Genomic DNA, 24,067 nt, shown 5'->3' with positions numbered 1-24,067 from the left:
CTTAAATTACACACCAAACCCCACACATTAATAGTATGAGATTTCAACACCCCTCTCTCACCAATGGACAGGTCATTGAGACAGAAACTAAACAGAGAAATAATAAAACTATCTGACATTACAAATCAAATGCACCTATCTGTGGAGAGCCACAGATAGCAGCGCCCCCTGCTGCTTCCCCGGTGCAATACGCCCCCTTTTGCTCATGCGCAGTGAGCAAGCCCCTTATGCGCATGCCTAAAAGCATGGCGTGAGGTGGCGTGATTCAAACAAGGCATAACGTGAGGTGGTGTGATCTGAACAAGGCATAGCGTGAGGTGGCATGATCCGAATGCACCAACCAGGAGTGACGACGTGGCAGTTTCTGATAGGACCAGGCACACTATAAAGGTTCTGTGGGAGCTTTTCCCGGGGTCACTCCAGGATCCTGAATAAAAAACTGCGGCAAGAAGAGTTCCCGGTGTTGGTGTCTTTCCTGCTGGTCAGGGGCGGCATCAACACCTATCTACAGAAATTCTATCCAAACACAAAAGAATATAACTTCTTCCCAGAACCTCATAGAATCTTTACCCAGACTGACCACATAGTCACAAAGCAAGCGTCAACAGATATAAGAAAACTGAAATAATACCTTGTATTTTATCAGATCACTGAGGATTAAAGCTTGATTTCAACAACAACAGAAATAACAGAAAGCCTACACTCACTCATAGAAATGGTACAACTCTGCTCAGTGGCCACTGGGTCAGGGAAGAAATAAAGAAATTAAAGACTCTCTGGAATTCAGTGAAAATGAAGGCATATCATACCCAAACGTATGGGACACAATAAAAGTACTGCTAAAAGGAAAGTTCAAAGACCTGAAAGCCTTCAAAAAGAAATTGGAGAGATCACATACTAGCAACTTAAATGTGCATCGAAAACCTCTGGAACAAAAAGAAGTAAATATTTTAAGCCTCTTCTTTCTCTTCCCTTTTTCTCTTTCCTTTTGGCACTGATGAGGATTGAACTCAGCGCCTCATGTATGCTATATGATTGTTCTTTCATTGATCAACAACTCCACCCTATTACTTCCTATTTTCCAAGGCTATTTTTAATGTGTGCTGATCAATTTAAACTTGAATTGCTCATATTAGTATAAAAACACAAGTATAAGATTTTATTTGTAGTGATGTGTCTAAACTCCATTGTTTTTCCAGAGAATTTCTAAATTGACAGAGTTTTCAGCTTGTACTATATGGGGGGCAAGTAGAAATATAGGTTTATTCTTAGTGTTTTTGGCTATTTGTATAAAATTCCTGAAAGTTTCAAGGTTCTTCTTGCTTTAGGAAGTTTACTGTATACATGTGTAATAATATAAATGTATACGTAAAAACCGAGAAAATACTTAATAAAAATATCATATAAAAATTAAATAAAAAGAAATATAAGTTTAATTGTCTCTTTGTAATCAGGAAACCTTTCATAAAACTTGTGACACAAAAGGCAACTACAAAGCCAAAGCTGAAGAACGTTGAGCATCTGCACCCTCATCTGGGAATGTATCAGGCCTCTATATTGAAGTTTCCTTCATGAAAATGTCCTATTTAAACTTGGGGAACAAGACTTTCTGCCTTTTATATCTCACTCTGTGACAACTAAGCCTGAGTAATAGTGAGGATCTATTTCAATTGTCATCTTAATGAGATCTATAATCACCTGGGAGATGAGCCTCTGGGCATGCCCATGGAAGATCATTTTGATTAGGTTGAGTTGGGAAGACCAGACCCACTGCAGGCACCATCATTACTAACATTGGGATTCTTGATGGTATAAAAAGGAAAATGTGTGCCGAATGGGACCATTTGTTGCTCATTGATTCTTGTGGATGCAATGTGACCAGCCACATCAAGTGGACTTCGTCACCATAATGGACTTTACTCTTGACCTGTAAGCCAGGGGAAACCCTTTATTCCTTAAGTTGCTTTTTCAAGGCATTGTTTTTCCACAGCAACAAGAACAAATAAGGTAATGTGCTTACAGAGAGAAGCAGGCTTCTCAGATTAGAAACAACAGTGAGATTTCCAGGGCAGCAATTCTGTTCACTAGGCTCTGATAGCCTAAAAGCCACAAATTCAGACTGAAAAACAAAAGCCAAAGAAGCTTCAGTGGTCCAGGAAAAAGGAGGAGACAGAGATGGAGAAGTCCCCGGTGGAAGGCAAGAAGCAAGCTTCTCAGTATACATAAGCAACAACGTCAGGAAGGAAGTAGAATGAATCACATCTTCACAGTCTTAAGTGTGACCATATTATCAAGGGTCAGGTGGAGACACACTATATAATAATGAAAGTAGGAGAGGAAGACGTACTGATCAATTGGATGTCCATGTGAAACAAACAGAGAAGCACCATTGCTCCGCCATGGTAACTCCCTGGAATTAGTGAGGAGAGGTAAGCAGGGGTGGCAGGTTACTTTGAGTGGAAAAGAAATGTTCTCATTCCCAAAACACTTTGTCCCACAATTATCCACAGAGGAGTTAGAATGGCAGTCCTTGATGTTTAAGACTCTATCCTCAGGGACACCCTTGACTAAGGGAATGGCTTCCTAGCCAAATGATAGAAAGGTGCGGCCACTCGTTATGGTGAGGAAGAGTAGTATACACAAGTATACTAGACTGTATGTAGACTATTAAGATACCCTGGGCTTTGGCAGATGTACACAAAACTATCAGTATCTCATACAGATGGTTGTGAACCAGACCAAACAGAGTAAAAAAGAAGGAACCACCAGAGGAAAACTCAAACTAAGCAGAGACAAGCAAGGTCTCTTTTTTCCTTTGACATGACTCTTACCCCTGGTATTCCTACTCTGTCCTCAGCTGATGTACCCTTGGCTGGCCTGTACCCTGAAGAGGAACACCTTGACAGTAACCTTTCTCGTCACAAAGCCCTCATTCCCATTCCTCTTCTTCTTCACTCTTGAAAACTACTTCCTTTCTGTGACTTCCCTCCTGTCCTTCCAGTTGTCCAGAGAAGCAAAGAAGGCAAAGGTAACTCCAAAATGAATGAAATTGAAAACAAAACAATCATCATCCAGAGCCCGGAACAAGGTAGTTAAAGCCGAGAAGGGAAGAAGGCAAGGATGGTCCTGCCAAAATGAATGAGGAGCCACAGAAGGTCCAACTGGCCAAGGAGACTGCTATCTAATGGTCTAGACAAACAGGAAGGTGGAGTAAAGCAATCGACCCCAAAGCCATTTGACTAATAAACAGTGGTCCACTCTAAACAAGAGTCACTTTACACTGACTGATACTAGTTTATGGTAAAAGTAAAATCAAACTCGTAGAAGAAGACATGCCTGCGTGCCCGAGGGAAGGAGGAGAGGAGGATGGAGACTTGTGGTGAGGAGGTTAATCAGTAAGATACTCTTTTAAACGGTTCAGCCTGTTCTTCGGTATTTAATTCCTGAGCATGCCAGGGTATTTATTTAGATTCTATTTTTAAATAAGTATTTTATATCCAGCATAGCCAACACGGCTTAGTCCCAGGAACCTGTCTGTCAAAAGAATAAAGAAGGACAGACACCCAGACTCAGGACCAGAACATCTGGGATATGGTGGGGCGTGGCCACTTTGAAGGAGTAGAACCAACTACCACACAACAACTTGGATTCTCATTGGTGAGCAGTTTCTGGGAGGAGAAAGTTATAGCTCCTTGGTTCGACACACCCTGCTGACGCTTGTATTTGGCCCAGAGGAACGATTTCTCTATTCTCATGAGTCTCTGTATCTGAGGCAGAGGAGTCCTTGATATGACTGTGACCATCTCACACAATATACATCCACTCAGGATTTCATACACCCTACACATTCACCATTTTGATCTTATAAAAGTTTCTCAACTACATCCAAGAAGTGTGAGTGTGTGTGTGTGTGTGCGTGTGAGTGTGTGTATAAAATATGTTAATGCCTATTTAGATTTCAGGGTAAAGCTAAGTTTGTACAGAAATGCCACTCTAGAAAGAAGTGCCTTAGATCATCCAGCTGTGTTCTACATGTGCTACAGCCAGTTTATATAAATGAGCCACTCTTATACATTTCCATCCACATGAAAGGACTTGGGGGAGCTTGGAGCCACTTTATAAGATTCCCAGAGCCTCTTTTCATAGTCAAGAAAGCTGAAATCCAGAGGGAAGAATCCCAAAGAATGCAGCTGCACCCCTTGTCCCCATAAGGAAAGCATGGAAACTTGGTGTGATTATTGGAACCTATTCCTACCCATGACGTTTCCCTAGACTCCCTCCATGGAACAAATTTCAGGGTTGGCAGAGACAGTTAAAGCAGGACCTGAAGGTTCACATGTGAAGTACCGCTCTGGACAGAGGGTCCCTAAACACCACAGCTGCACTCCTGTGGTAAACAGTGGACCAAGCCAGCCAACACGTATGAATCGGCCTTTGAGACTTGTACCCCCTGGGACCCAGGAACCAAAGGCCTTGCATGCTTTATATGCTTAGGGATGAAAAAAGGCCTGCCCTGCTTGCAGCGTGAAGCAGGACCTGAGAGGGCATTGTGAAAGCCAAAGCTCTGGGCTGCATAGACTATTATAGCATAGGCCAGGACTGCGGCTTCCACTAAACGAAGGCTCATATTTGCAAACGGGCCCTTACCCCTTCCTGTCCATGGATTCTGAGCACAGGTGCCTTCAGGGGTTTTGGCTTTTTTAGTCAACATGGAAGCTGGGAGTAGGTAATCATGCTACCTCGTATCCTTTTGAGAGCTCTGCACCAAATGGGGGTGCAAATGTGGTAATGAAGCTATACCCAAGCATTCTTAGCTGCGTAGAAGGACTTGGGCTACGAAGAACTCTTTTGTGAGGTTTCTGGAGCCTAGAGGCTGCCTCAGCACTGACCTGTACAAATGAGCCCATCCACACTCTTCAACATGGTGGTACTCGCGGAACTCTGAAGCATTTCGGGGGATTTCTGAAATACAGACTGCCACATGGAGCCTTCAGAGTTCAGGTAAGAGTTTAGGATTGACTAGAAAAGCTGCTTTCCAACAAAATGCTCTCCAAAGAATGCAGATTCATCACCGAGGTCTACCTAGAATGCAGTGGGGTAGACATGTGGGAATGAGCTCCATGCCCCTTGGAGACTCGGGTGACTCTGACCATAGGCAACACGCCATTTCGGGGGTTCCCAGAAATGAGCGACCATGTGACGATTTTAGTCTGGATAAAAGCTGGGGAGTCACTTACAGAAGCTGGATTCAGGACGGACAGGCCCAGACAGTTAAGCTAGATGTGTGTCCTTTGGGGTGTCCTCTACCAAATGGGAACCAACTCGCTGGAGTGAGCCGGTACCCAGCTTTCCATATCCGGGGACTTGAGTGCCTGCCTTGGGGGCCCTGCTGTGAGGTTCCTGGAGGTTGAAGGACAGCCCAGCACTGACCTGTGGGAATGACCCCTCCCCAGCTGTCTATGTATGGAGACATGGGAGCCCCAGAGATGTTGAGTGAGCTTCCCTGCGGTTAAAGAGGCCACAGGGCTGATTTGTGAGAAAGTGCTCCTCCTCAGGGTCCCTCCCAGAAGAGAGGCAGAAGGGGGCGGGGGACTCCACGCCATTTCATGAGATTCGCGGAGCAGTGTGTACAGGGACTCTGCGCAAGTTCCTGAGGATCCTGGAAGGGAGGCAGAAGGTGGCAGGGACTCGGGGCCATTTCGTGAGATTCCGGAAGGGAGGCAGAAGGGGGCGGGGACTCGGGGCCAGTTCGTGAGATTCCGGAAAAGAGGCAGAAGGGGGTGGGGACTTGGGGCCATTTTGTGAGGTTCCTGGAGCAGTGGGGACTCGGTGCCATTTCGTGAGCTTCCAGGGCAGCAGAGACTCGGTACCATTTTGTGAGGTTCCCAGAACAGCGGGGTCAGGGGCTGGGCACCATTTCTTGAGATTCCCTGAGTTATTGGGGCGGGGACTCCGCGCCAGTTAAGGGGGATCCTGGAAGGGAGGCAGAAGGGGGCGGGGACTCGGGGCCATTTTGTGAGATTCCGGAAGGGAGGCAGAAGGGGGCGGGGACTTGGGGCCATTTTGTGAGATTCCGGAAGGGAGGCAGAAGGGGGCGGGGACTCGGGGCCATTTCGTGAGATTTCAGGGGGCGGGGACTTGGGGCCATTTTGTGAGGTTCCTGGAGCAGTGGGGACTCGGTGCCATTTCATGAGCTTCCAGGGCAGCAGAGACTCGGTACCATTTCGTGAGGTTCCCAGAACAGCGAGGTCAGGGACTGGGCACCATTTCTTGAGATTCCCTGAGTTATTGGGGCGGGGACTTCATGCCAGTTAAGGGGGATCCTGGAAGGGAGGCAGAAGGGGGTGGGGATTTGGGGCCATTTCATGAGGTTACAGAAGGAAAGAAGGGGGCAGGGACTGGGGGCCATTTCGTGAGATTCCGGAGGGAAGGCAGAAGGGGGCAGGGACTCAGGGCCATTTCATGAGATTCCAAATGGGAGGCAGAAGGTGGCAGGGACTTAGGGCCATTTCGTGAGATTCCGGAAGGGAGGCAGAAGGGGGCGGGGACTCGGGGCCATTTCGTGAGATTCCGGGGGGCGGGGACTTGGGGCCATTTTGTGAGGTTCCTGGAGCGGTGGGGACTCTGCCATTTCGTGAGCTTCCAGGGCAGCAGAGACTCGGTGCCATTTCTTGAGGTTCCCAGAACAGCGGGGTCAGGGGCTGGGCACCATTTCTTGAGATTCCCTGAGCGATTGGGGCAGGGACTCCATGCCAGTTAAGGGGGATCCTGGAAGGGAGGCAGAAGGGGGCAGGGACTCGGGGCCATTTCGTGAGATTCCGGAAGGGAGGCAGAAGGGGGAGGGGACTCGGGGCCATTTCGTGAGATTTCGGGGGCGTGGACTTGGGGCCATTTTGTGAGGTTCCCGGAGCAGTGGGGACTCGGTGCCATTTCGTGAGCTTCCAGGGCAGCAGAGACTCGGTACCATTTTGTGAGGTTCCCAGAACAGCGGGGTCAGGGACTGGCCACCATTTCTTGAGATTCCCTGAGTTATTGGGGCGGGGACTCCACGCCAGTTAAGTGGGATCCTGGAAGGGAGGCAGAAGGGGGCAGGGAATCAAGGCCATTTCGTGAGATTCCAAAAGGGGGGCAGAAGGGGGCGTGGACTCAGGGCGATTTCGTGAGATTCCGGAGGGAAGGCAGAAGGGGGCGGGGACTCGGGGCCATTTTGTGAGATTCCGGAGGGGAGACAGAAGGGGGCGGGGACTTGGGGCCATTTTGTGAGGTTCCCGGAGCAGTGGGGACTCGGTGCCATTTCGTGAGCTTCCAGAGCAGCAGAGACTCGGTGCCATTTCGTGAGGTTCCCAAAACAGCGGGGTCAGGGACTGGGTACCATTACTTGAGATTCGCGGAGCGGTGGGGGCCGGGACCCCGTGCCAGTTCGTGAGGTTCCTGGAAGGGAGGCAGAAGGGAAGGGGACTCGGCGCGATTCGGTGAGATTTCAGGAGCCCTGGGGATTCTGTGCCATTTCATGAGAGGCCACAAGGGTGGCATAGGCAGCAGCAGACAGTTGGGGTGAGAGAATAGGACAGAGTTCAAAGCCTTTTGGGATAGATGGACCCCCCAAATATTTCAATTTCTTCTCTGAGGTCGGCCTAGCTCCAAGTGGGGGTGCTCCTGTGGGAATGAGCCCCGTGCCCCTTGATTTGAGCGAACTGTGTTCCGTTGTTACATTCAGGCCTTCTGTGAGGGAGAGATGGAATATCTTGAAGGGTGGAAATCACTCTTAAGAGTGGACTGTGGAAGCTCTGCTTGGGAGAGAGACTTGCCCCCTTCCCCCCTCCCCACCCCCTCCACACACATACAGAGTGGACTGCGGAAGCTCTGCTTGGGAGAGAGAGCCTCCCCTCCCCCACCCCCCCCACATACAGAGTGGATTGCGGAAGCTCAGCTTGAGACAGAGACCCCCCCCCAACACACACACAGAGTGGACTAGAGATGCTCTGCTTAGGACACACACACAAACACACACATACACACACATACTGCAAAGCACACACATACAGAGTGAACTGCGGAAGCTCTGCTTGGGACAGAGACCCCCCACACACACACACGCGCACGCATGCACGCACGCACACTATAGGGTTTGTAATGTGAGCTGCCCAAATAGGGCCCCACATGTCAGGATGAGCCCCTACCCCTCCCTCTCCAGTGACTCCAGTGACATAGGCGCCACTTTGCTTCCCCAAAATGAGGGACCATGTGCAGGTTTTAGTCGGGACAAAAGCCGGGGAGTCGGTGATGGGAGCAGGATTCAGGATGGACAGGCCCAGACAGTTAACCTAGATTTGTGTCCTTTTGACAGGCCTGCACCGACCTGGCTGCAGCTGACGTGGTGGAGCGAGCCTGTACCCAAGTTTCTGCTTCTGAGGACCTGGAGGGCTCTCAGCCTTATTGTAAGCTTCCTTGAGTTTAAAGGACATCTCAGTGCCAACTTGTGGGAAATGGCCCCACTGCACCCTTCTACATCCTGGGTACTGAGGAGACACACACTGTAGGCACCATTTCAGAGGTTCTCTGAAATGAAGGACCGTGGCACATTTTTAAATACAGATAGGAGCTGAGCTCAAGTCTCTGATGGGGTGGAAGACCAGATACTATAGTTTTACGATGCAGCTTAAGATGTTTTTAGGTCTAGATAGACATTTTAAGTTGATAATGACGAGATGTGACAGAGATTGATATCCATTCAGAATTTTAGACACAGCAAGATAGGAAAAGATGCTGTCTTGAAGTTGCCAAATTCAAATAACCGAAACACCATGAATGTAACATTTTTGTAATTCCTGATTGTTTCATGGTTCTTCTGGCTGTATGTAGTTTATTGTATATATGTGTAATAATATAAATGTATATGAAGAAAGGGGAAAAATAACAATAATTTTAAAAAGCTAGTTCCTAGATGGTTAGTCCCAGACACCCTAGATACCTTGTGTCATTTTGAGATCTTGAACCAAATGTGGGCGCACTTCTGGGTATGAGCCTGTATCCAAGCTTCTGCATCTGCATATGGGGGCTTCCAGGACTAAGCACCATTTTTGAGATTCCTCAGAGAGGGCCACTCCAAAACTTTGTGAGTCTAGGTGAGAGATTAAGGGGGGAAGGGGCGGCAGAAAAGTCTCTTTCAGAATATATGGACCCCAAATAATGCAGTTTTGGCCCTTTGGTTAGCAGGGCATCAAGTGGGTCCAACTTTGGGGACTGCGAACAGGAGCCATTTTAAGAAATTCCCAGAAAGAGCTTTTCATCCCCTCCCCAGGGAGGAAGTAAGACCTGAGAGTGGATAAGGAAACTTCCAGTCTGGAAGTGTCCCCAGAGTATTATAACTGTGCCCTATGGTCATATTGCTACACCAAACAGAGGCCCAGTTGCAGGAATCAGACCTTTATCCAGTCAGTCAGAGTAAACAAGAAGTGATTTTTCTAGGTCCCGTTAGCCTGGGTGGTGGCTTCACATTCAGTCTGTGTAGACAGAGGGTGGACTGCCAAGGCCCCACTCTATCTAGAGCAGTGGTTTTCAGCCTGGCTCGTGACCCTTAAGCAGGTGTGGGGGGGAGGGTGTGTGGGTGGGTGTGGGTGTTGAATATCAGATATCCAGTATATCAGATATTTATATTATGATTTGTAACAGTAACAAAATTATAGTTATGGAGTGGCAACAAAAGTAATTTCATGGTTGAAAGTCCCCACAACATGAGGAACGGTATTAACATTATGGGTCTCAACATTATGAAGGTTAAGAAACACTGACCTAGTGGGTATCCAAATGATAATTCAGCAGATCCACTTGGAGGAATGAGCGTGTTTCCCTCCCTGTCCTGGCACGGAATGCATAGGAGCCCTTGAGGAGATTCCCCGAAGAGGAGGGGATCTGTAAGACCAGATCAAAGCTGGGATTTGGTTCCTGGTGATAGACACCCCATAAGGACAGGGTCAGATAATCAAGCAGCAGCAGACTTTTGAGAGTCTTGCAGCAAAACCGGGTTGGTTTGTAGGAGTGAGCCTCTCCATCTGTAAGGGGTGACGTGGAGGACTCAGATCCATTTTGTGCCACTCCTCGAGGTGAGAGAAGGTCTCAGCTCTCACTGGAGGGAATGAGGCCCTCCCAGACTTCCACATCCGCATCCAGGTGCTCAGGGATGAACTTTGAGGCGTTTTTCCCCAGGTTCCTGGAGGGACAAATACCCTTATGAAGCTTTCAGGGTTCAGGTGAGAGCTGAGAGTAGAATACACAGCCCCTTTCACAATAGAGGGTCCTCGGGTAAAACAGCTTTGCCTCTGTTGTCAACTGGGCACCAAACTGTGGCCTCTTAAAGGAGTCAGCCCCTTGCCAAGCCCCACTGTCATCCTGTGGGGACTGTATGGATGCCATTTTGAGAGGCCGCTGCGTGAGGGAGGGCTTGATCACTTTCTGACTCAAGTGTGAGCTGATGCCGGACTGCAGGTGCCCTCCTCCACATAGACAGCCCCCATGTACCCAGCTGCAGCCTTTTCACTGAGCTGTGATGAATAGGAGCCCTTACTCATAGCACTGTTCCCCTGTCTCGCCCTTATATCTACACACAGAGACTTGCAAGGCATAAAACATTTTCTTTCTGGAACTTTAAGGCTTCCTTACCTTCAGAGCTAAGGGAGTTCAGGATGGCTTACAGCCTCTCCTCCTGCGTACATGGTCCCCAGATAATGCAGGTTCACTAAATGAGGGTCTTTCTCAGAACAAATGCAAGTGTGGGAGTTGGTATTTCCTGCGGGGCTTGATTGCTTTGAGTCAGGGTGAGAGGTGAGGATGGATTGTAGAAGGCTCCAAAGCATTCAGCTCTATGCCCTTTGTACCCATCTGCAGCACAAGGACAGGCAACTTGTAGGAATTAGCCTTCTCTGGTTTGTGCCTTTGAGATCTGGAAGCCAGGGTATGGAGAGAGGCCTCAGTGGTTAAAAGCACTTGCTGATCCTGCAGGTTCAATTCCAAGCCCCCACATGCTGGTTCACAACTTCCATTCCAGGAGATGTGTTGCACATAAAATACACATGCAGTCAAAACATTAATACACATAAATTTTTAAAAAAGTATTCTGGGAGTCAGATGAACAAAGAGGATCAGCTGGGCTGTGTGGGAGGCCAGGGTGAAAACTTTGGTGTGCCTTCTGAAGCCCTGCTCCCAATGGAGGCACCCCAAATAATTCATTCAACCCTGCCCATTTTGTCCCAAGTGAATGAAATGAGCCAAATCAAGAAGACTGAGCTTCAAGTTAGACAACAGCCCAGCATAAAGTAGGGAATATAAGTCCCACCCCAGGATGATAGCCCCTGGAAAAGAGACCTTTTTCTTTAAGGGCACAGGCCCTGGTCAGTTTATCATGCTTCAGTGGATGGCCACATTCTAAACAATATTACATTACATTACAAACTGGTCTCAATGGGTTAAAAAATATGATTGCAAGCATTAGTGGGTATAGAAGGAATTGGAACTATGAAGATTCAGGGGAAGGGTTGCATATGATTAAAATGCAATGTACAGATTTATCCAAGAGTTAATAAAATAGTTTTAAAAGACGATTGTGCTCTCCAGGTACTATTGGAATCAAGGGGAGAGTTTATGGTGAGGAACCCCAAATCCATACCCCTCTGTTGTCCATTCTGCATGAAATGGGGTGGTGTGTGCTGGGAGGAATAAGCCTCCATCCTCCAAAGGGACTCTGATTTGGATAACTTTTCAGAAGTAGTTGGGGTGGAGAAGGCCCAGGCACCATGAAGTGAGCCCAGGCTCCATATAGTAAGACTCTGAGGGCAAGTCGAAGAGCTGCTACGTTAGGTCACTCACCTGTACATTGGTAAGTAGTCCTGCACTACATGCGGCTTGGCTCATCAGGTGAGTGGCCGGTTTCCACCCCAGTAGATCCAAGGTCAGAGCCTTTCTCTGAGGTCCTTGGATACATTAACAGTCAAGGTGAAATTCCAAGGATTGGCTGAGGACAGCAAACCCTGTATAGTCAGTCAGGCCCTACATAATCCAGTGTTGCCGTTGCTGTTCTGTCCTGCTCTGGTAAGCCTTATGAAGCCCCACCCACAGGTATAGGGACATGTTTTATTATCACGTCTGTCTTCTCTCCAAGGAAGGTGAGCCTGTCCAGTGAAGGATATTATCAGAGCAGCAGCGGAGGAGGCACATCAAGGTTGCCCTAGGAGGTTCTCAGCATTTGTAAGCAATCTAGGTGAGTTACCATAGTGATAACTAAAGGTGTGAAAAAGCACAGCCCCTCCCACAAGACGAGACAGAATAATAGCTAGCCTTCCCCACTAATGTTGCCAGAAGAGGCCTGGTTGTGTGGGTCCTGTGTCTGTCTCCCGTGTATGCTTCACCATTTGTGCTGGGACTTCTTTAGGGGGTGATGACTTTGTCCTAGGGGTGATTTCAGGTCAGGAGAGGGAACCGCTTGTGGTGAACAGATGGAGGAGTCCCAGGATCAGCCACATCCCAGATGTGGACTGCTGCAGGCTCTGTGTGCCCACAGCACAGAAAGAAGGGCTGAACAGCCTGGCCGTGTTCTGAGGACAACACGGGGGAACACCAAGGGGCATGGTGACTTCTCTCCCTTGGGCAGGAAGGTGGGAGTCTTTGGCGGGATGAGGTGTATTGTGTCATCTGGACATAAGGAGAGATGTCAGGAAGGACAAGTCCGATGAGTTGACCCTCAGGTGGACTTAGGAAATCTCGACCTCAACAGAGTTGAGCCCAGCAGCACAGCCCACGCAGACGTGAAGGGACGCGGCACCAGCTCGGATATCAAGGAGGTAAGGGACTTGACCAGAGTGCGGACCCTAGTTAAAAACGGGTTCCCAGGACCGTGTAAGGTCCAGGTATGGACCACCAGTGGATCAGTGAAGGAAATCCCTGTCTTGGGCCCCACAAACACTCCTCACATACCTGATCCCCACAGTCCTGGGTAGGGCTGTCTGTCAGTCTGAGGACTGTGTCTTGGTTGCAGATCAGTGGTTTCAGGGAGCTGAAAGACCTGATAAAGGGGAGTTTGACTGGAGTCATCAGAGGGAAGATCTCAGGAGTGCCGGGACTCAAGGTGAGGACTAAAGGGGTCCCACCCTCTAAACACGTGTGACAACCTGCCCTCCTCTGAGCTGTGTGAGAACCCAGGGAGCAGAGATGAATCCCCTCACCTCATGTCCTCTTCCCTTTGTCTCTCAGAAATAGGCTCTTGGCTTAGAGAAGCTAGCCTCAGACCATCAGAGGACGCCGTTCAGTCCCTGCCGTTTACCAAGGTGAGTGTCAGGCACGTCACCCATTCCAGGACACGTGGAGTACACTGAATTCAGGCCACCTCTTGCAATTGAAACTGAACAGATACGAAGCGCTCTCAATCCCCTCTGTTCTGTGTCAGAGAGGTGACTACCCAAGAGTCCCCTGCGGGCCAGCAGAAGCGCGCTGTCCAGCCCTTGACGGGAACCCTGAGGGCCCAGAGTGAGCATAGAAGGCCCCGTTATTCCCCACAGTCCACCTTACCCTTCCTAGCTTAAAACTCAGTTTTCAACTAGAGCTTTGCAGCTTTGGAATGTTGTCAGTATCTCCAGGGGACAAGTCTTGGCCTGGGACTGTCTTCAGTTCCTGTACAAGGGCAAAGCCATGTAGCCTCAGAATTTTCAGGGAGGTACATACTGGAAGTGTATATCAAGGGTACCAACAGCCTAGATTATAGACACTCCACATTTCCTGGTCCCAAATATTTTGATGGCAGTTCCGAGGTCTCGAGCTCTGCGACTTGGCTGTACCCCAAATAGCTGGGTCGCATTCTTTTTGGGGCTTATATGGTTCTAGGGCTGCTAAGACTCCTTGTGACCCTAGAGCATCACTTCAGAGAAATCAAATAACAGGACTTTTTGAGGGCTGTGAGAGAGTGGATGCCAGCAGAGTCCACTCACCCTCTCTCTTTCCTCACCAGGCCTGTGAATCCTCACTGCTGTGACTGGGACACTCTCCTGCCTCCTGTTACCAAGGAAAGTCACAATGGACGATGCCCAGGATACTCATCACTCCAACCTCCCAGACAGTCCTCAGGCCCAGTGGGAATTAGACAGTGCCCAGGCCACCATGGCTGCAGCAGGGGAGGAGGAAGTCACCATCTCAGAGGAGGTGTACAGTGGTGGAATACCAGGTTCTCCCCAGAGTCCTCAGGGAGCCCCCTCTCCCCCTGTGGAAGTGGAAATGGCTTCCATTCCTGGGCTCCCATCTGATGAGGCTTTCATGGAGCAAGTACAAGAGGTGCGAAATATACTGTCAATGCTGCACAGTGCACAGAACATAAAAGCGTATGACTTGGTGCACTTTCTGATTTTCAAATATGAAATGAAGGAGCTCACTAGCAAGGGGGAGATGCTGGAAGCTATTGGCAGGGAGTATGAGGACTACTACCCTCTGATCTTTAGTAAGGCCTCTGAGTGCTTAAAGCTGGTCTTTGGCATTGACCTGATACAAGTGGACCCTGCTGTCCATACCTATGCCCTTGCCATTGCCCTGGGGCTCACCTATGATGGGATGCTCACTCCTGTCGTGGGCATGCCCAAGACAGGCCTCCTGATAGTTATACTGGGTATCATTTTCATGCAGGGAAACCGGGTCCGTGAGGAGGTGATCTGGAACACGCTAAAAAACATAGGGTTGCCCAGTGAGAGCGGTCCTTACCTATGTGAGGATCCCAGGAAGCTCATCTTTGGGGATTTTGTGCAGGAAGGCTACCTGGAATACTTGCAGGTGCCTGGTAGTGATCCTCCTTCCTATGAGTTCCTGTGGGGCCCAAGGGCCCGCCTTGAAACCACCAAGATGAAAGTCTTGGAGTTTTTTGGCAGCATAACTAGGACCCATCCCCGAGAATACGGTGAGAAATACGCAGAGGCCTTGATAGAGGAGATAGAGAGGACCCAGGCCTGGATCGCCGGGCGGATGGCACTTCTGGCTCTGACCCGCTCACGCTCTCGTGCACGGGCAGGGCAGTCATCCAGGTACCACGCCATCTGAGAGCTGGTGGGAGGAGCTGGGAACCATTGTAGTTGTAGTATTCTGTTGATGGGACTTGGGTTCTTGGTATTCCAAAATGTTAACACTCTTACCAGAAGATCCATTAGTTTTAAGTCTTTCATCTGAGAGCTGGTGGGAGGAGCTGGGAACCATTGTAGTTGTAGTATTCTGTTGATGGGACTTGGGTTCTTGCTATTCCAAAATGTTAACACTCTTACCAGAAGATCCATTAGTTTTAAGTCGTTAGTAATACGTGTACTGTTGTTGATCCGGTTTTGGAGAATTTTACTATTTTGAAAACAAGTGAGAATGACTTAAGTCCTAATTTGTAACATGTCACAGATACCAGTGACATTGAAATTGGAATTTCCTGGACAATGGGAAAGAAAGAACTTGGCATTAATATGAGCAAGAATAAAGTTGTTTTTTTTATTGTCTTACAATGTTTAGTCTCACATTCTTGTGAACTAATTACAATCAAAACTAAAAAAAATTGAGTGGAACTTCCTTACCCCCAAACCTTCACTGAGTACCTATTCTTTGCAGAGTTCCTTATTAGCAGTGGGGCATGGCAGAAGCCAGATCTCTCCTCACCCATGGAAAAGTAAGATAAGAGCATAAGCCAGGGCTGTGGTTTTCTGTACAGAGTGTAAGGACAGGATCCACGGCCCTGTCGATACAGCTAGAGGTTCTTTCAGACCAGAAGCAGTAGAATAAGAGGCTTGCAAAGGGGTCTTCTGGGGCAAGCAGCCCAGTGTCAGTACTGTAAACCACAGCAGTTTGAGAGTCATGTGGACATGGTAGCTCACAAGGTCTATAAGCCCTGATCCAGGGGATCTGATCCCAATATCTGACCCTGGGGTTCAGGGACACGTGAGGTGCACAAGTAAACAACGCACCCGTTCACTTACGAGTGGCTATTAGCTGTTAAGCAAGTGAGAATCAAGCTGTAATCCACAGGCCCAGAGAGGTTAGGTAAAGAGGAGGGCTCTCGGGGTGGGGTGGGGTCACATGGACCTCCCTGGGAAGGAGAAACAGAATACATCTTGCAGGTGGAGTCAGCCTAGGTGGGGACAGAAACAGGAGGGGTGTGGAGAGAGGGATCACAGGGAGAGACAGCTGGAACTGGGGAGCATTTTGGAGGGTAGAAACCTAGTGCAGTGGAAACGTCCTGGAACCTACGAAGGTGACTCCTAGTAATGGAGGATATGAAGTCTGAAGTGGCCATCTTTTGTAGCCAGGCAAAGCTTCCAGTGGTGGCACTGGGTTGCATTTGGCTGAGGTTTGGGGGTTTTGGGGGTTTTTTTTGTTTGTTTGTTTTGTTTTTGGGGGTATTTTTGTTTTGTTGTTGTTGTTTTTGGTTTGGGGTTCCATGGAGATACCCAAACAATCCAGGCTGATGCTAGGACAGAGAGCTGCCTTCAGCAAACTGATAGTGGGGTCCCATTGCCAAGGACCACATCACACAGCACATTTAACCTACGGTGGTTGACCTAGTACAGGGAGCCTCCCCTCCCACTTTGTAGTCTTGGTGCAGGAAGGTATTCTGCAGGCTACAGAAAGAGAAACCGGGACACCAACTCAGCCACTAAACCTTCAACCTACAGTCTGACCTGCCTGCAAAGTGTCCTGGGGCTGGAGTTTCTGATTCTCTTTCCCCTACACAGAGCACTCATATGATTCCTACAGGTCTTGTCTTTTCCCAGTCAGCCCTCTGATGCTCATTGGATAGCGTCTTATCTACCTTCTCCAAGGGGTGTGTCTTTTCCCTTTTTATTTCTACTGCAGAATTTCTGGTGAAGGGCTAAATATGTATCAGGATCCTCCACGGTGATTATTTGCAGTTATATGAACCCAGCACACTTTTTTACTACCCTCTAGATGAGCAGACTGAACTAAGCACTGGCCTTATGGGCAAAATTCCCAACTGAGCTGTGAGGAGAACTGCTACTTAGTATCGGCCTGAAAGGGTTAACTAAGGATTTTGGGGAAGAGCTCAGGGGCTGCCCCTCCTGGAAGGGTTGGGTGGCTCTGGCTCTGCTCCCAGAAGTCTTGGCAGTAACTCCTTGAGAACTTCTTGATAAAGTTAAAACAGTTATTGGTTCAAGGTGAGGGAAGGCTTAGAGTTAACTTCTTTCTTGTTCGTGAAATTTTCTCCCTTGACTGATTCCCAGAACGTGTTTAGTCTAATAGGTATGAGAACCAAGTTTGTTATTGGTAATATTAATGAATAACTAATGTTACGCGCCAAGCCAGAATATGCTACTTTAGAATAGTATAAAAGCTGTACTTAAGAAATAAACCATTGCTATTTGCCACCGGAGCAATAGTCTGCCCATTTCTTAAGGCTACTTGCCACCAGAGCAGTAGTCAGCCTGTACTCAAGGCGTTCGCGGAGCTGGTCTCCGTCATTTGGTGCCGAAACCCGGGAACTCGGAACCAAGGAACGCCGCTTGCCTCAACCAGCCGCGGCCAGGGTGAGTAGTATCTGAGGCAAGGAAGAGCGTTTTTACAGGCGATAAAATGGGTGAAATGAGATAAAATGAGAGAAATATGTAAAAGAGTTTTTCACAGGCGATAAAATGGGTGTAAATTCAAGTACTGAAAGAAAAATGTTTGTTAACGTAGTTAAATCTTTGCTTACTGCTAGAGGTATTACAGTGGGTTCTAAACAAGTTTCTCGTTTTCTTGAATTTGTTGATGAAGTATGTCCATGGTTCCCTAAAGAAGGTACAATTAATATTGAAACCTGGAAAAAGTAGGAGAACGGATCAAGGGTTTTTATACTGCTCATGGACCAGAGAAAGTTCCTATAGATGCTTTTACCCTCTGGTCACTTATAAAGAAAAAAACCTTAAAAAATCCAACTTGACTCAAGGTCTCAGTCTGTGCTCAGGGTTCAGCTGAACTCAAGGACAATCAGCTGTGTTTAAAATTTCCACTACCTCTCCCCAACTAAAAAAGTTCCTGTGTCTGCTTCAATCAATCTTTTCCATAGGTTAACTTGCCCGTCCACCCATTATCCAACCACCAAACGCCAAGACTTGTAACTCCCTGCTTGCAGCTTTTCTGCCCAAATGCCAACCAATTACATACTGTAAAACTTTTTTTTTTTGTCTAAAACCTATAAAAGGCCTGTGCCTCTGTTTCTCGAGGTCTACAGCTTAAAAGAGCTAGACAGACCCCATCGCGATGGCTCAATAAATTTCTACTCCTATACATTTGCATCGGCAATAGACTCCGTCTCTTGGTGGGGACTCCGGGAATAGACTAGAGGTCTCAGTCTTACATTGGAGGCCCCAGCGAGATCACCAAGTCCCCTCCAAGACCCGGACTCCAGTCCAGGAATTAGGTAAGGCGGCCGCCACTCTTCTTTGTCTGTCTTCTTTATCTGTCTCTCTGTCCCTCTTAGTTTCGCTTTGGAGTTCCAGCATTTGGGTTAGTCACAGTGTCAAGGTGGCTCTTTGCCTGTGCCAGGAGATGGTGTACCTCCTGACGGGGAGGCTGGAAGACGTTCCTGACCTCCAGGAAGGGAGTCTATCTCCCTCCACTTGGGGAGCGCCCTCAGCTCGCCTGATCACAGGGTCGACCGCTCATTTGGTTCTGGTTTTGGTATAATCCGGACTACTATGACTTTTGGTGTCGTTTTCTGTCTTTATTTGTATCTATTTGTGTGGATAAGTGGCCTCCATCCACTGGTCTAGTTTTCTTCCCCCCTGCAAGTGACAAAGGCGTTTCTGTATCTGTCTATTTGTTTATCTGTTTGCTTGTGGACTGAGACTGACAGTAGTTTTGGACATGAGACAAGGCAGGTTGCTCCCACAGCCAGCATGAGGTCCGTGTTATTTTATATTTTATATTCTGGTGTAAAAAAGGGCGAAATTTCATCTGTTGGCCATTAGTTCTAACTCATTTAAAAGATTCTCAAAAAAGGCAGTAAAAAACTGATCAACTAGCTTTGTCCTTGGAGCGGACTGGGAGTCTCCTGCTTAGATCAAACTGGCAACAAGCCCAGGGCTACCTGAACTTCTGATGATGTGCTCCAAACTCCAACAAGCCTGGAAGCCTCAACATGGTGAGTACAGGGTTACTACACCCAATAAGAAAAATAAAAGACTGAAGAACCCTAGGAGCTAATGTGATGGGTCTTTCCGGGAACTGGGTGGTAAACAGTGACCAGATAAAGCCACTGGTAAGGTCTTTTTCAGTCCTAGTCACTCCTTGGACTCCTTGGTGATGGGCTCTGAACAACTTTCACTATAAAGGCTGTCCATTAAAAAAAAGTTTCACACACAAGAAACATTCTGGGCAAGATGCCAAACTCGGATACTCCTAGTTTCTCTATTATCTTTAACAGGTTCTATCTTCAACATTTAACATTTAGGTGTAAGATTCTTTTAAATTATGCTATAAAATTAAGAAACATTTTGTCTCTTTTACTACATGTTTGTTTCTTATTGACTTTAAAAGTGTTAAAATTACATCTCCAACATATATCTATGAACTTTTATCTAAGGATTAATAATTTGCTTATTGACTATGATGTTTAAAATTTAAGTTCAAACTCTTGTCTAAAATATATGAGTGCATGTACATTTGTAATACAGATATTATACAATTCAATCCTAGTTCAAAACACTGTAAAAAATCGGGTTTTAAGTTCTAAAAATTATGATTATACTCTATAATTTCATTCTTAAACAAACGTAACAGGACTCATTTGTATTAATTATATACAGTCAATATAAAGTATTAATAACTTAAAACTTCTATAAATTATAAATTAAACATATTAGTAACACTGATAAATTTTCTTTAAAACTGCTGTATTCTATATTAATATGCCATATGGAAACTAAAAAAAAAGTTTCCAACCCCTATATTTATAGATCTTGATGCTGAAGTAAGTTCTCAAGGTCCTATTGTGCATCCTGGTATTATAAAATATAATTATAAAAAATCATAGTATATGTAAAACAAAATACAAATTAATGCAAGAAATAAAATTACTCAGCTGTTACTGTATGCTTACATTAAGGGTAAAGCCGCTCCAGTAAAACAAAAGGGTACATTTAAAAATACAGAAAAATATATGTTCTGGAAAACAATGGTATATATTCATGTATAAGTAAATATTAGCCCAGCATAGATGCTCTCAGAGACTCCACCCAGTGGGGGATTGGAACAGATACTGGAAATCATTGCCAAACTCTGGGCAAAGAGCTGTAAGTTATATAAAAGAGTGGCCCAGATTTAAAAAAAAATAACAAATATTTAAAATTATAGATAAAAGGTAACTTAATAAAAATTATTAAAAACAGATGGCATGGGATTGAGACAAGGATCCCATACCTGCTCCACTATAAAAAGATAGTTTAATTAATTAATATCTGAAATATCTGCTGTGACTCAGGCTAACTAAGCCTATTATAAAAGTAATAATAAAAGGTGTCTATATCTTGATTGATTGCCAGTGGGTTAAAAAAATACAACAGTAATAATAATTATAGACATAATAGTAAACACTCTTAAGCCATACTGGTACTCTAACTACAACTGGTATGTAAAGTTAAGAGCTACTATCACAAACTGTTTAAAATAATTAAAGCTCATGGTTTTGTTGGGTACTAGCTCACTTAAGCGCAGGCGTTTTCTAAAATCATCAGCATATATATATATATATATATATATAAAAACAAGCAATTCAGATACACTAGAATTAAACAGATGTAGTCCTCTAGCACTTATCTGCAGACTATAGATTATAACGTCACTTTATGTTTATAAGATGTAAGTTAAGACAACTAAAGACAGACAAGGATTGAGCTTTGCATCTTACCATAGTATAGTCTTTTCTAAAATAGTTAAGCAGACATCCTTAACCCCAGCAGTTGCTGCTTTTACTGATCGCTCATCTAATGGTAATGCCGTTTTGATCCTTAACGATCAAAGATATACATGGAAATTACAGTTTCCACTCAGATGGTGAAACTTTATACAGTTTATCAAGCATTATTGCAAGTTCCTGATTCTTTAAATATTTATCCGGATAGTCTTTATACAGTGCAAGCTTTACAATGGCTAAAAACTGTTACTTTAATTAATTCTTCAGTTTCCTTTATTCAGAAACATTTAAGTCTTATTCAATCCTTGTTATTGCAGAGTTCTTATCCTTTATTTATAGGACATATTCGCAGTCACTCCGGCCTTCCTGGGCCTTTAGCTGAAAATAATGCTCTTACAGATTCTCTTAATAGAATTTATAATATTAATATTAAAAGTACACAGTGTTCTCATTCTTTACATCATCAATCTGCTTTATCACTACGAAAGCAATTTAATTTAACCAGAGAACAGGCTAGACATATAGTTAAACAATGCTCTTCCTGTGCACCTTTGTTGCCTGTTCCTCATTATGGGGTAAATCCTCGAGGGCTGCGACCTAATGATTTATGGCAAATGGATGTGACACATATACCCACTTTTGGAAAATTATCATTTGTGCATGTTACTATAGATACTTTTTCTCATTATATAGTAGCTAATGTTTTTCCAGGAGAATGTATTGTATATGTTATGACTCACTTATTACAATGCTTTTCTATTTTAGGAGTACCCAAAGTTATTAAAAACTGATAACGCCCCTGCGTATACTAGTAAATCTTTTTTAAAAACTTGTCATCAATTCTCAGTACAACATAAGACAGGAATTCCTTATAATCCACAGGGGCAAGGGATTATAGAAAAGGCAAATCATTTACTTAAAAATCATTTAAGAAAAATAAAAGGGAGAATATGGGGTATAAAGGATACTCCAAAAACCCTATTATCACATGCTCTCTTTACTTTAAATTTTTTAACTTTAGATAAAGATGGATTATCAGCAGCAGATCGCCGTTGGTGTCCTTTAGATAAGGCAAAGCCATTGGTATACTGGAAGGGCCCACTAGATGGGAAAATTTACGGCCCTGACCCTGTATTAGTATGGGGGCGTGGGTATGTTTGTGTTTATCCTACAGATGGTCCTGCACCTCAGTGGATACCTGAGCAGTGTATTAAGCATGCCGAAAACAAGGATGGGAAAACTGAGGAGACGGATGGCTCGACTATTCCTGCAGCATGTTCCGAAGCAGAGGATGCCCATGCTTAATATGAAGATATTCGCTGCCTTGCTTAGCATTATTTGGCTGCTTCAAAGAGGATGCCATGCAGAAGTATATTGGGCGTACGTTCCCAATCCACCAGTTATTCATCCTGTAACATGGAATGAAACTTTTGACATTCCTATATATGTTAACCAGACAAAATTTTTGAGACAAAACTCTGATAGTCATATTAAATATTTTCATGCTTTCTTGAACTATTCAGGACGATTTGAAGGACAATTGATTTGTTTTACAAAAAACTTTGCTGAAGGATGCCAACAGGTTAAAATACAAGGTGATTGGGACACAAATGTTTCTACAAGAATTCATTGGGCCTTGGACTTTTATTATCCATATAAGAAAAATCCTCGATGTGGATCTGGCTGTCCTCCAATTAATATTCCTGTTTGTCAAAATGTAGTGCCTCCTAAATCAGACTTTGCTCCCTTTTGGAGAGTGTGTCACAATAATGAGACTGTTTGTTCCAACACATGCTTTTGCGCTTGGAATGTGCTGGACGCCACTGGTCAACGGCCCATAAATCTGGTATCTGGAATTTGGACCTTTAATAATAAAACATATTTTACATCTTTGTGGAAAGCAGTAGCCACTTTGGGAGAAATAAAAGTTAAAAAACATAATATTACATGGATTCAAATAGGGAATGGTATGGGTCTTACTGTGAATCAAAATCAAATAAGTGTGTTTAATAGGGCCTGTGTACCTGAACCTTATGCATTTTTAAGCGGAAATGTTACCATAGGACAAACCCAAATTAATTGTTCAGATTGTCAAATTACTAATTGTATTAACCATACTATTGATAACGTCTTGATTGTGAAACAGCCAGGGTATGTTTATGTTCCTGTTAATTTGTCCCAAGGATGGTATGAGGAAAGAGGGACCGAACTTATTCATCAAGTTCCTGCACAATTATTACAAAGAGAAAAAAGAATGATTGGACTTATATTTGCTGGAATAGCTGCTCTTATTGTTGCCATTACTGTTACTGCTGTTGCCTCTGTATCATTAGTTCAAGGTATTCAAACTGCTGCCTATGTGAATAGTCTGGCTATAAATGTTACTAAAGCATTACAAGCACAAGAACAATGGGATGAAAAAATGGAATTGAGACTTAACTCTTTAAAAGACACAGTTGATTTAATGGGGCAACAATTACAAATTCTAGCCACTAGGGAATCTCTCGCTTGCCTTGCTGATTATAAAATAATATGTGTTACTTCCGTACCATATAACGCTACGCTATTCTCTTGGGATAAAATACAGCAGCATCTTCAGGGGATATGGGATAATTCTAATACTTCGTTAGATTTAGAGGAGCTTAAAAATCACATTCAAGAGGTATTGAACGCTCCAAAAATTAAAGTAGACTTAGCAGAACAAGCGAAGTATTTTGTACATATGTTAAAGTCTGTGTTTCCATCCTTTTCCTCGTTTAAACATTGGGTGTTTGGTGTTACTGCTATAGTTATTATTATTTTTTTGAGTTGCCTCCTTCTGCCTGTAATTTTGAAGATATTAATTACTCAGCTTAATAGAAGTTTAATAGAAATGAAGAAACTTAAGTTGTATCAAGATAAGGATAAACCGCCCTCCATGTTTATTTAATAAAAGAAAAAAGAGTGGAATGAGGAGAACTGCTACTTAGTATCGGCCTGAAAGGGTTAACTAAGGATTTTGGGGAAGAGCTCAGGGGCTGCCCCTCCTGGAAGGGTTGGGTGGCTCTGGCTCTGCTCCCAGTAGTCTTGGCAGTAACTCCTTGAGAACTTCTTGATAAAGTTAAAACAGTTATTGGTTCAAGGTGAGGGAAGGCTTAGAGTTAACTTCTTTCTTGT

The 24,067-nt window shown here is 45.3% G+C and overlaps 1 protein-coding gene across 8 annotated transcripts; it reads left to right on the top strand.

The window, feature by feature from the left end:
* Positions 1 to 6,792: 6,792 nt before the first annotated feature.
* Positions 6,793 to 15,179, top strand: LOC311602254 (melanoma-associated antigen 10-like). Of its 8 annotated transcripts, XM_084790064.1 has the most exons (8): positions 6,878 to 6,960; positions 8,348 to 8,438; positions 10,207 to 10,250; positions 12,155 to 12,253; positions 12,767 to 12,833; positions 13,028 to 13,117; positions 13,243 to 13,316; positions 13,994 to 15,179. In XM_084790064.1, the coding sequence occupies exon 8, from the start codon at positions 14,059 to 14,061 to the stop codon at positions 15,064 to 15,066; it is 1,008 nt and encodes a 335-aa protein (XP_084646190.1). In that variant the 5' UTR covers positions 6,878 to 6,960; positions 8,348 to 8,438; positions 10,207 to 10,250; positions 12,155 to 12,253; positions 12,767 to 12,833; positions 13,028 to 13,117; positions 13,243 to 13,316; positions 13,994 to 14,058; the 3' UTR covers positions 15,067 to 15,179. The 8 variants fall into 8 exon arrangements, with proteins under 8 accessions (XP_084646189.1, XP_084646190.1, XP_084646184.1 ...); XM_084790063.1 differs by lacking the exons at positions 6,878 to 6,960; positions 10,207 to 10,250 and adding an exon at positions 6,793 to 6,860; XM_084790058.1 differs by lacking the exon at positions 10,207 to 10,250.
* Positions 15,180 to 24,067: the final 8,888 nt, after the last annotated feature.

Source organism: Acomys minous, assembly GCF_964271855.1.
Source record: "Acomys minous genome assembly, chromosome: 7".
Taxonomy (NCBI): domain Eukaryota; kingdom Metazoa; phylum Chordata; class Mammalia; order Rodentia; family Muridae; genus Acomys; species Acomys minous.
Note: the sequence above shows the minus strand (reverse complement) of the source record. Positions and strands in the feature narration are given on the sequence as shown.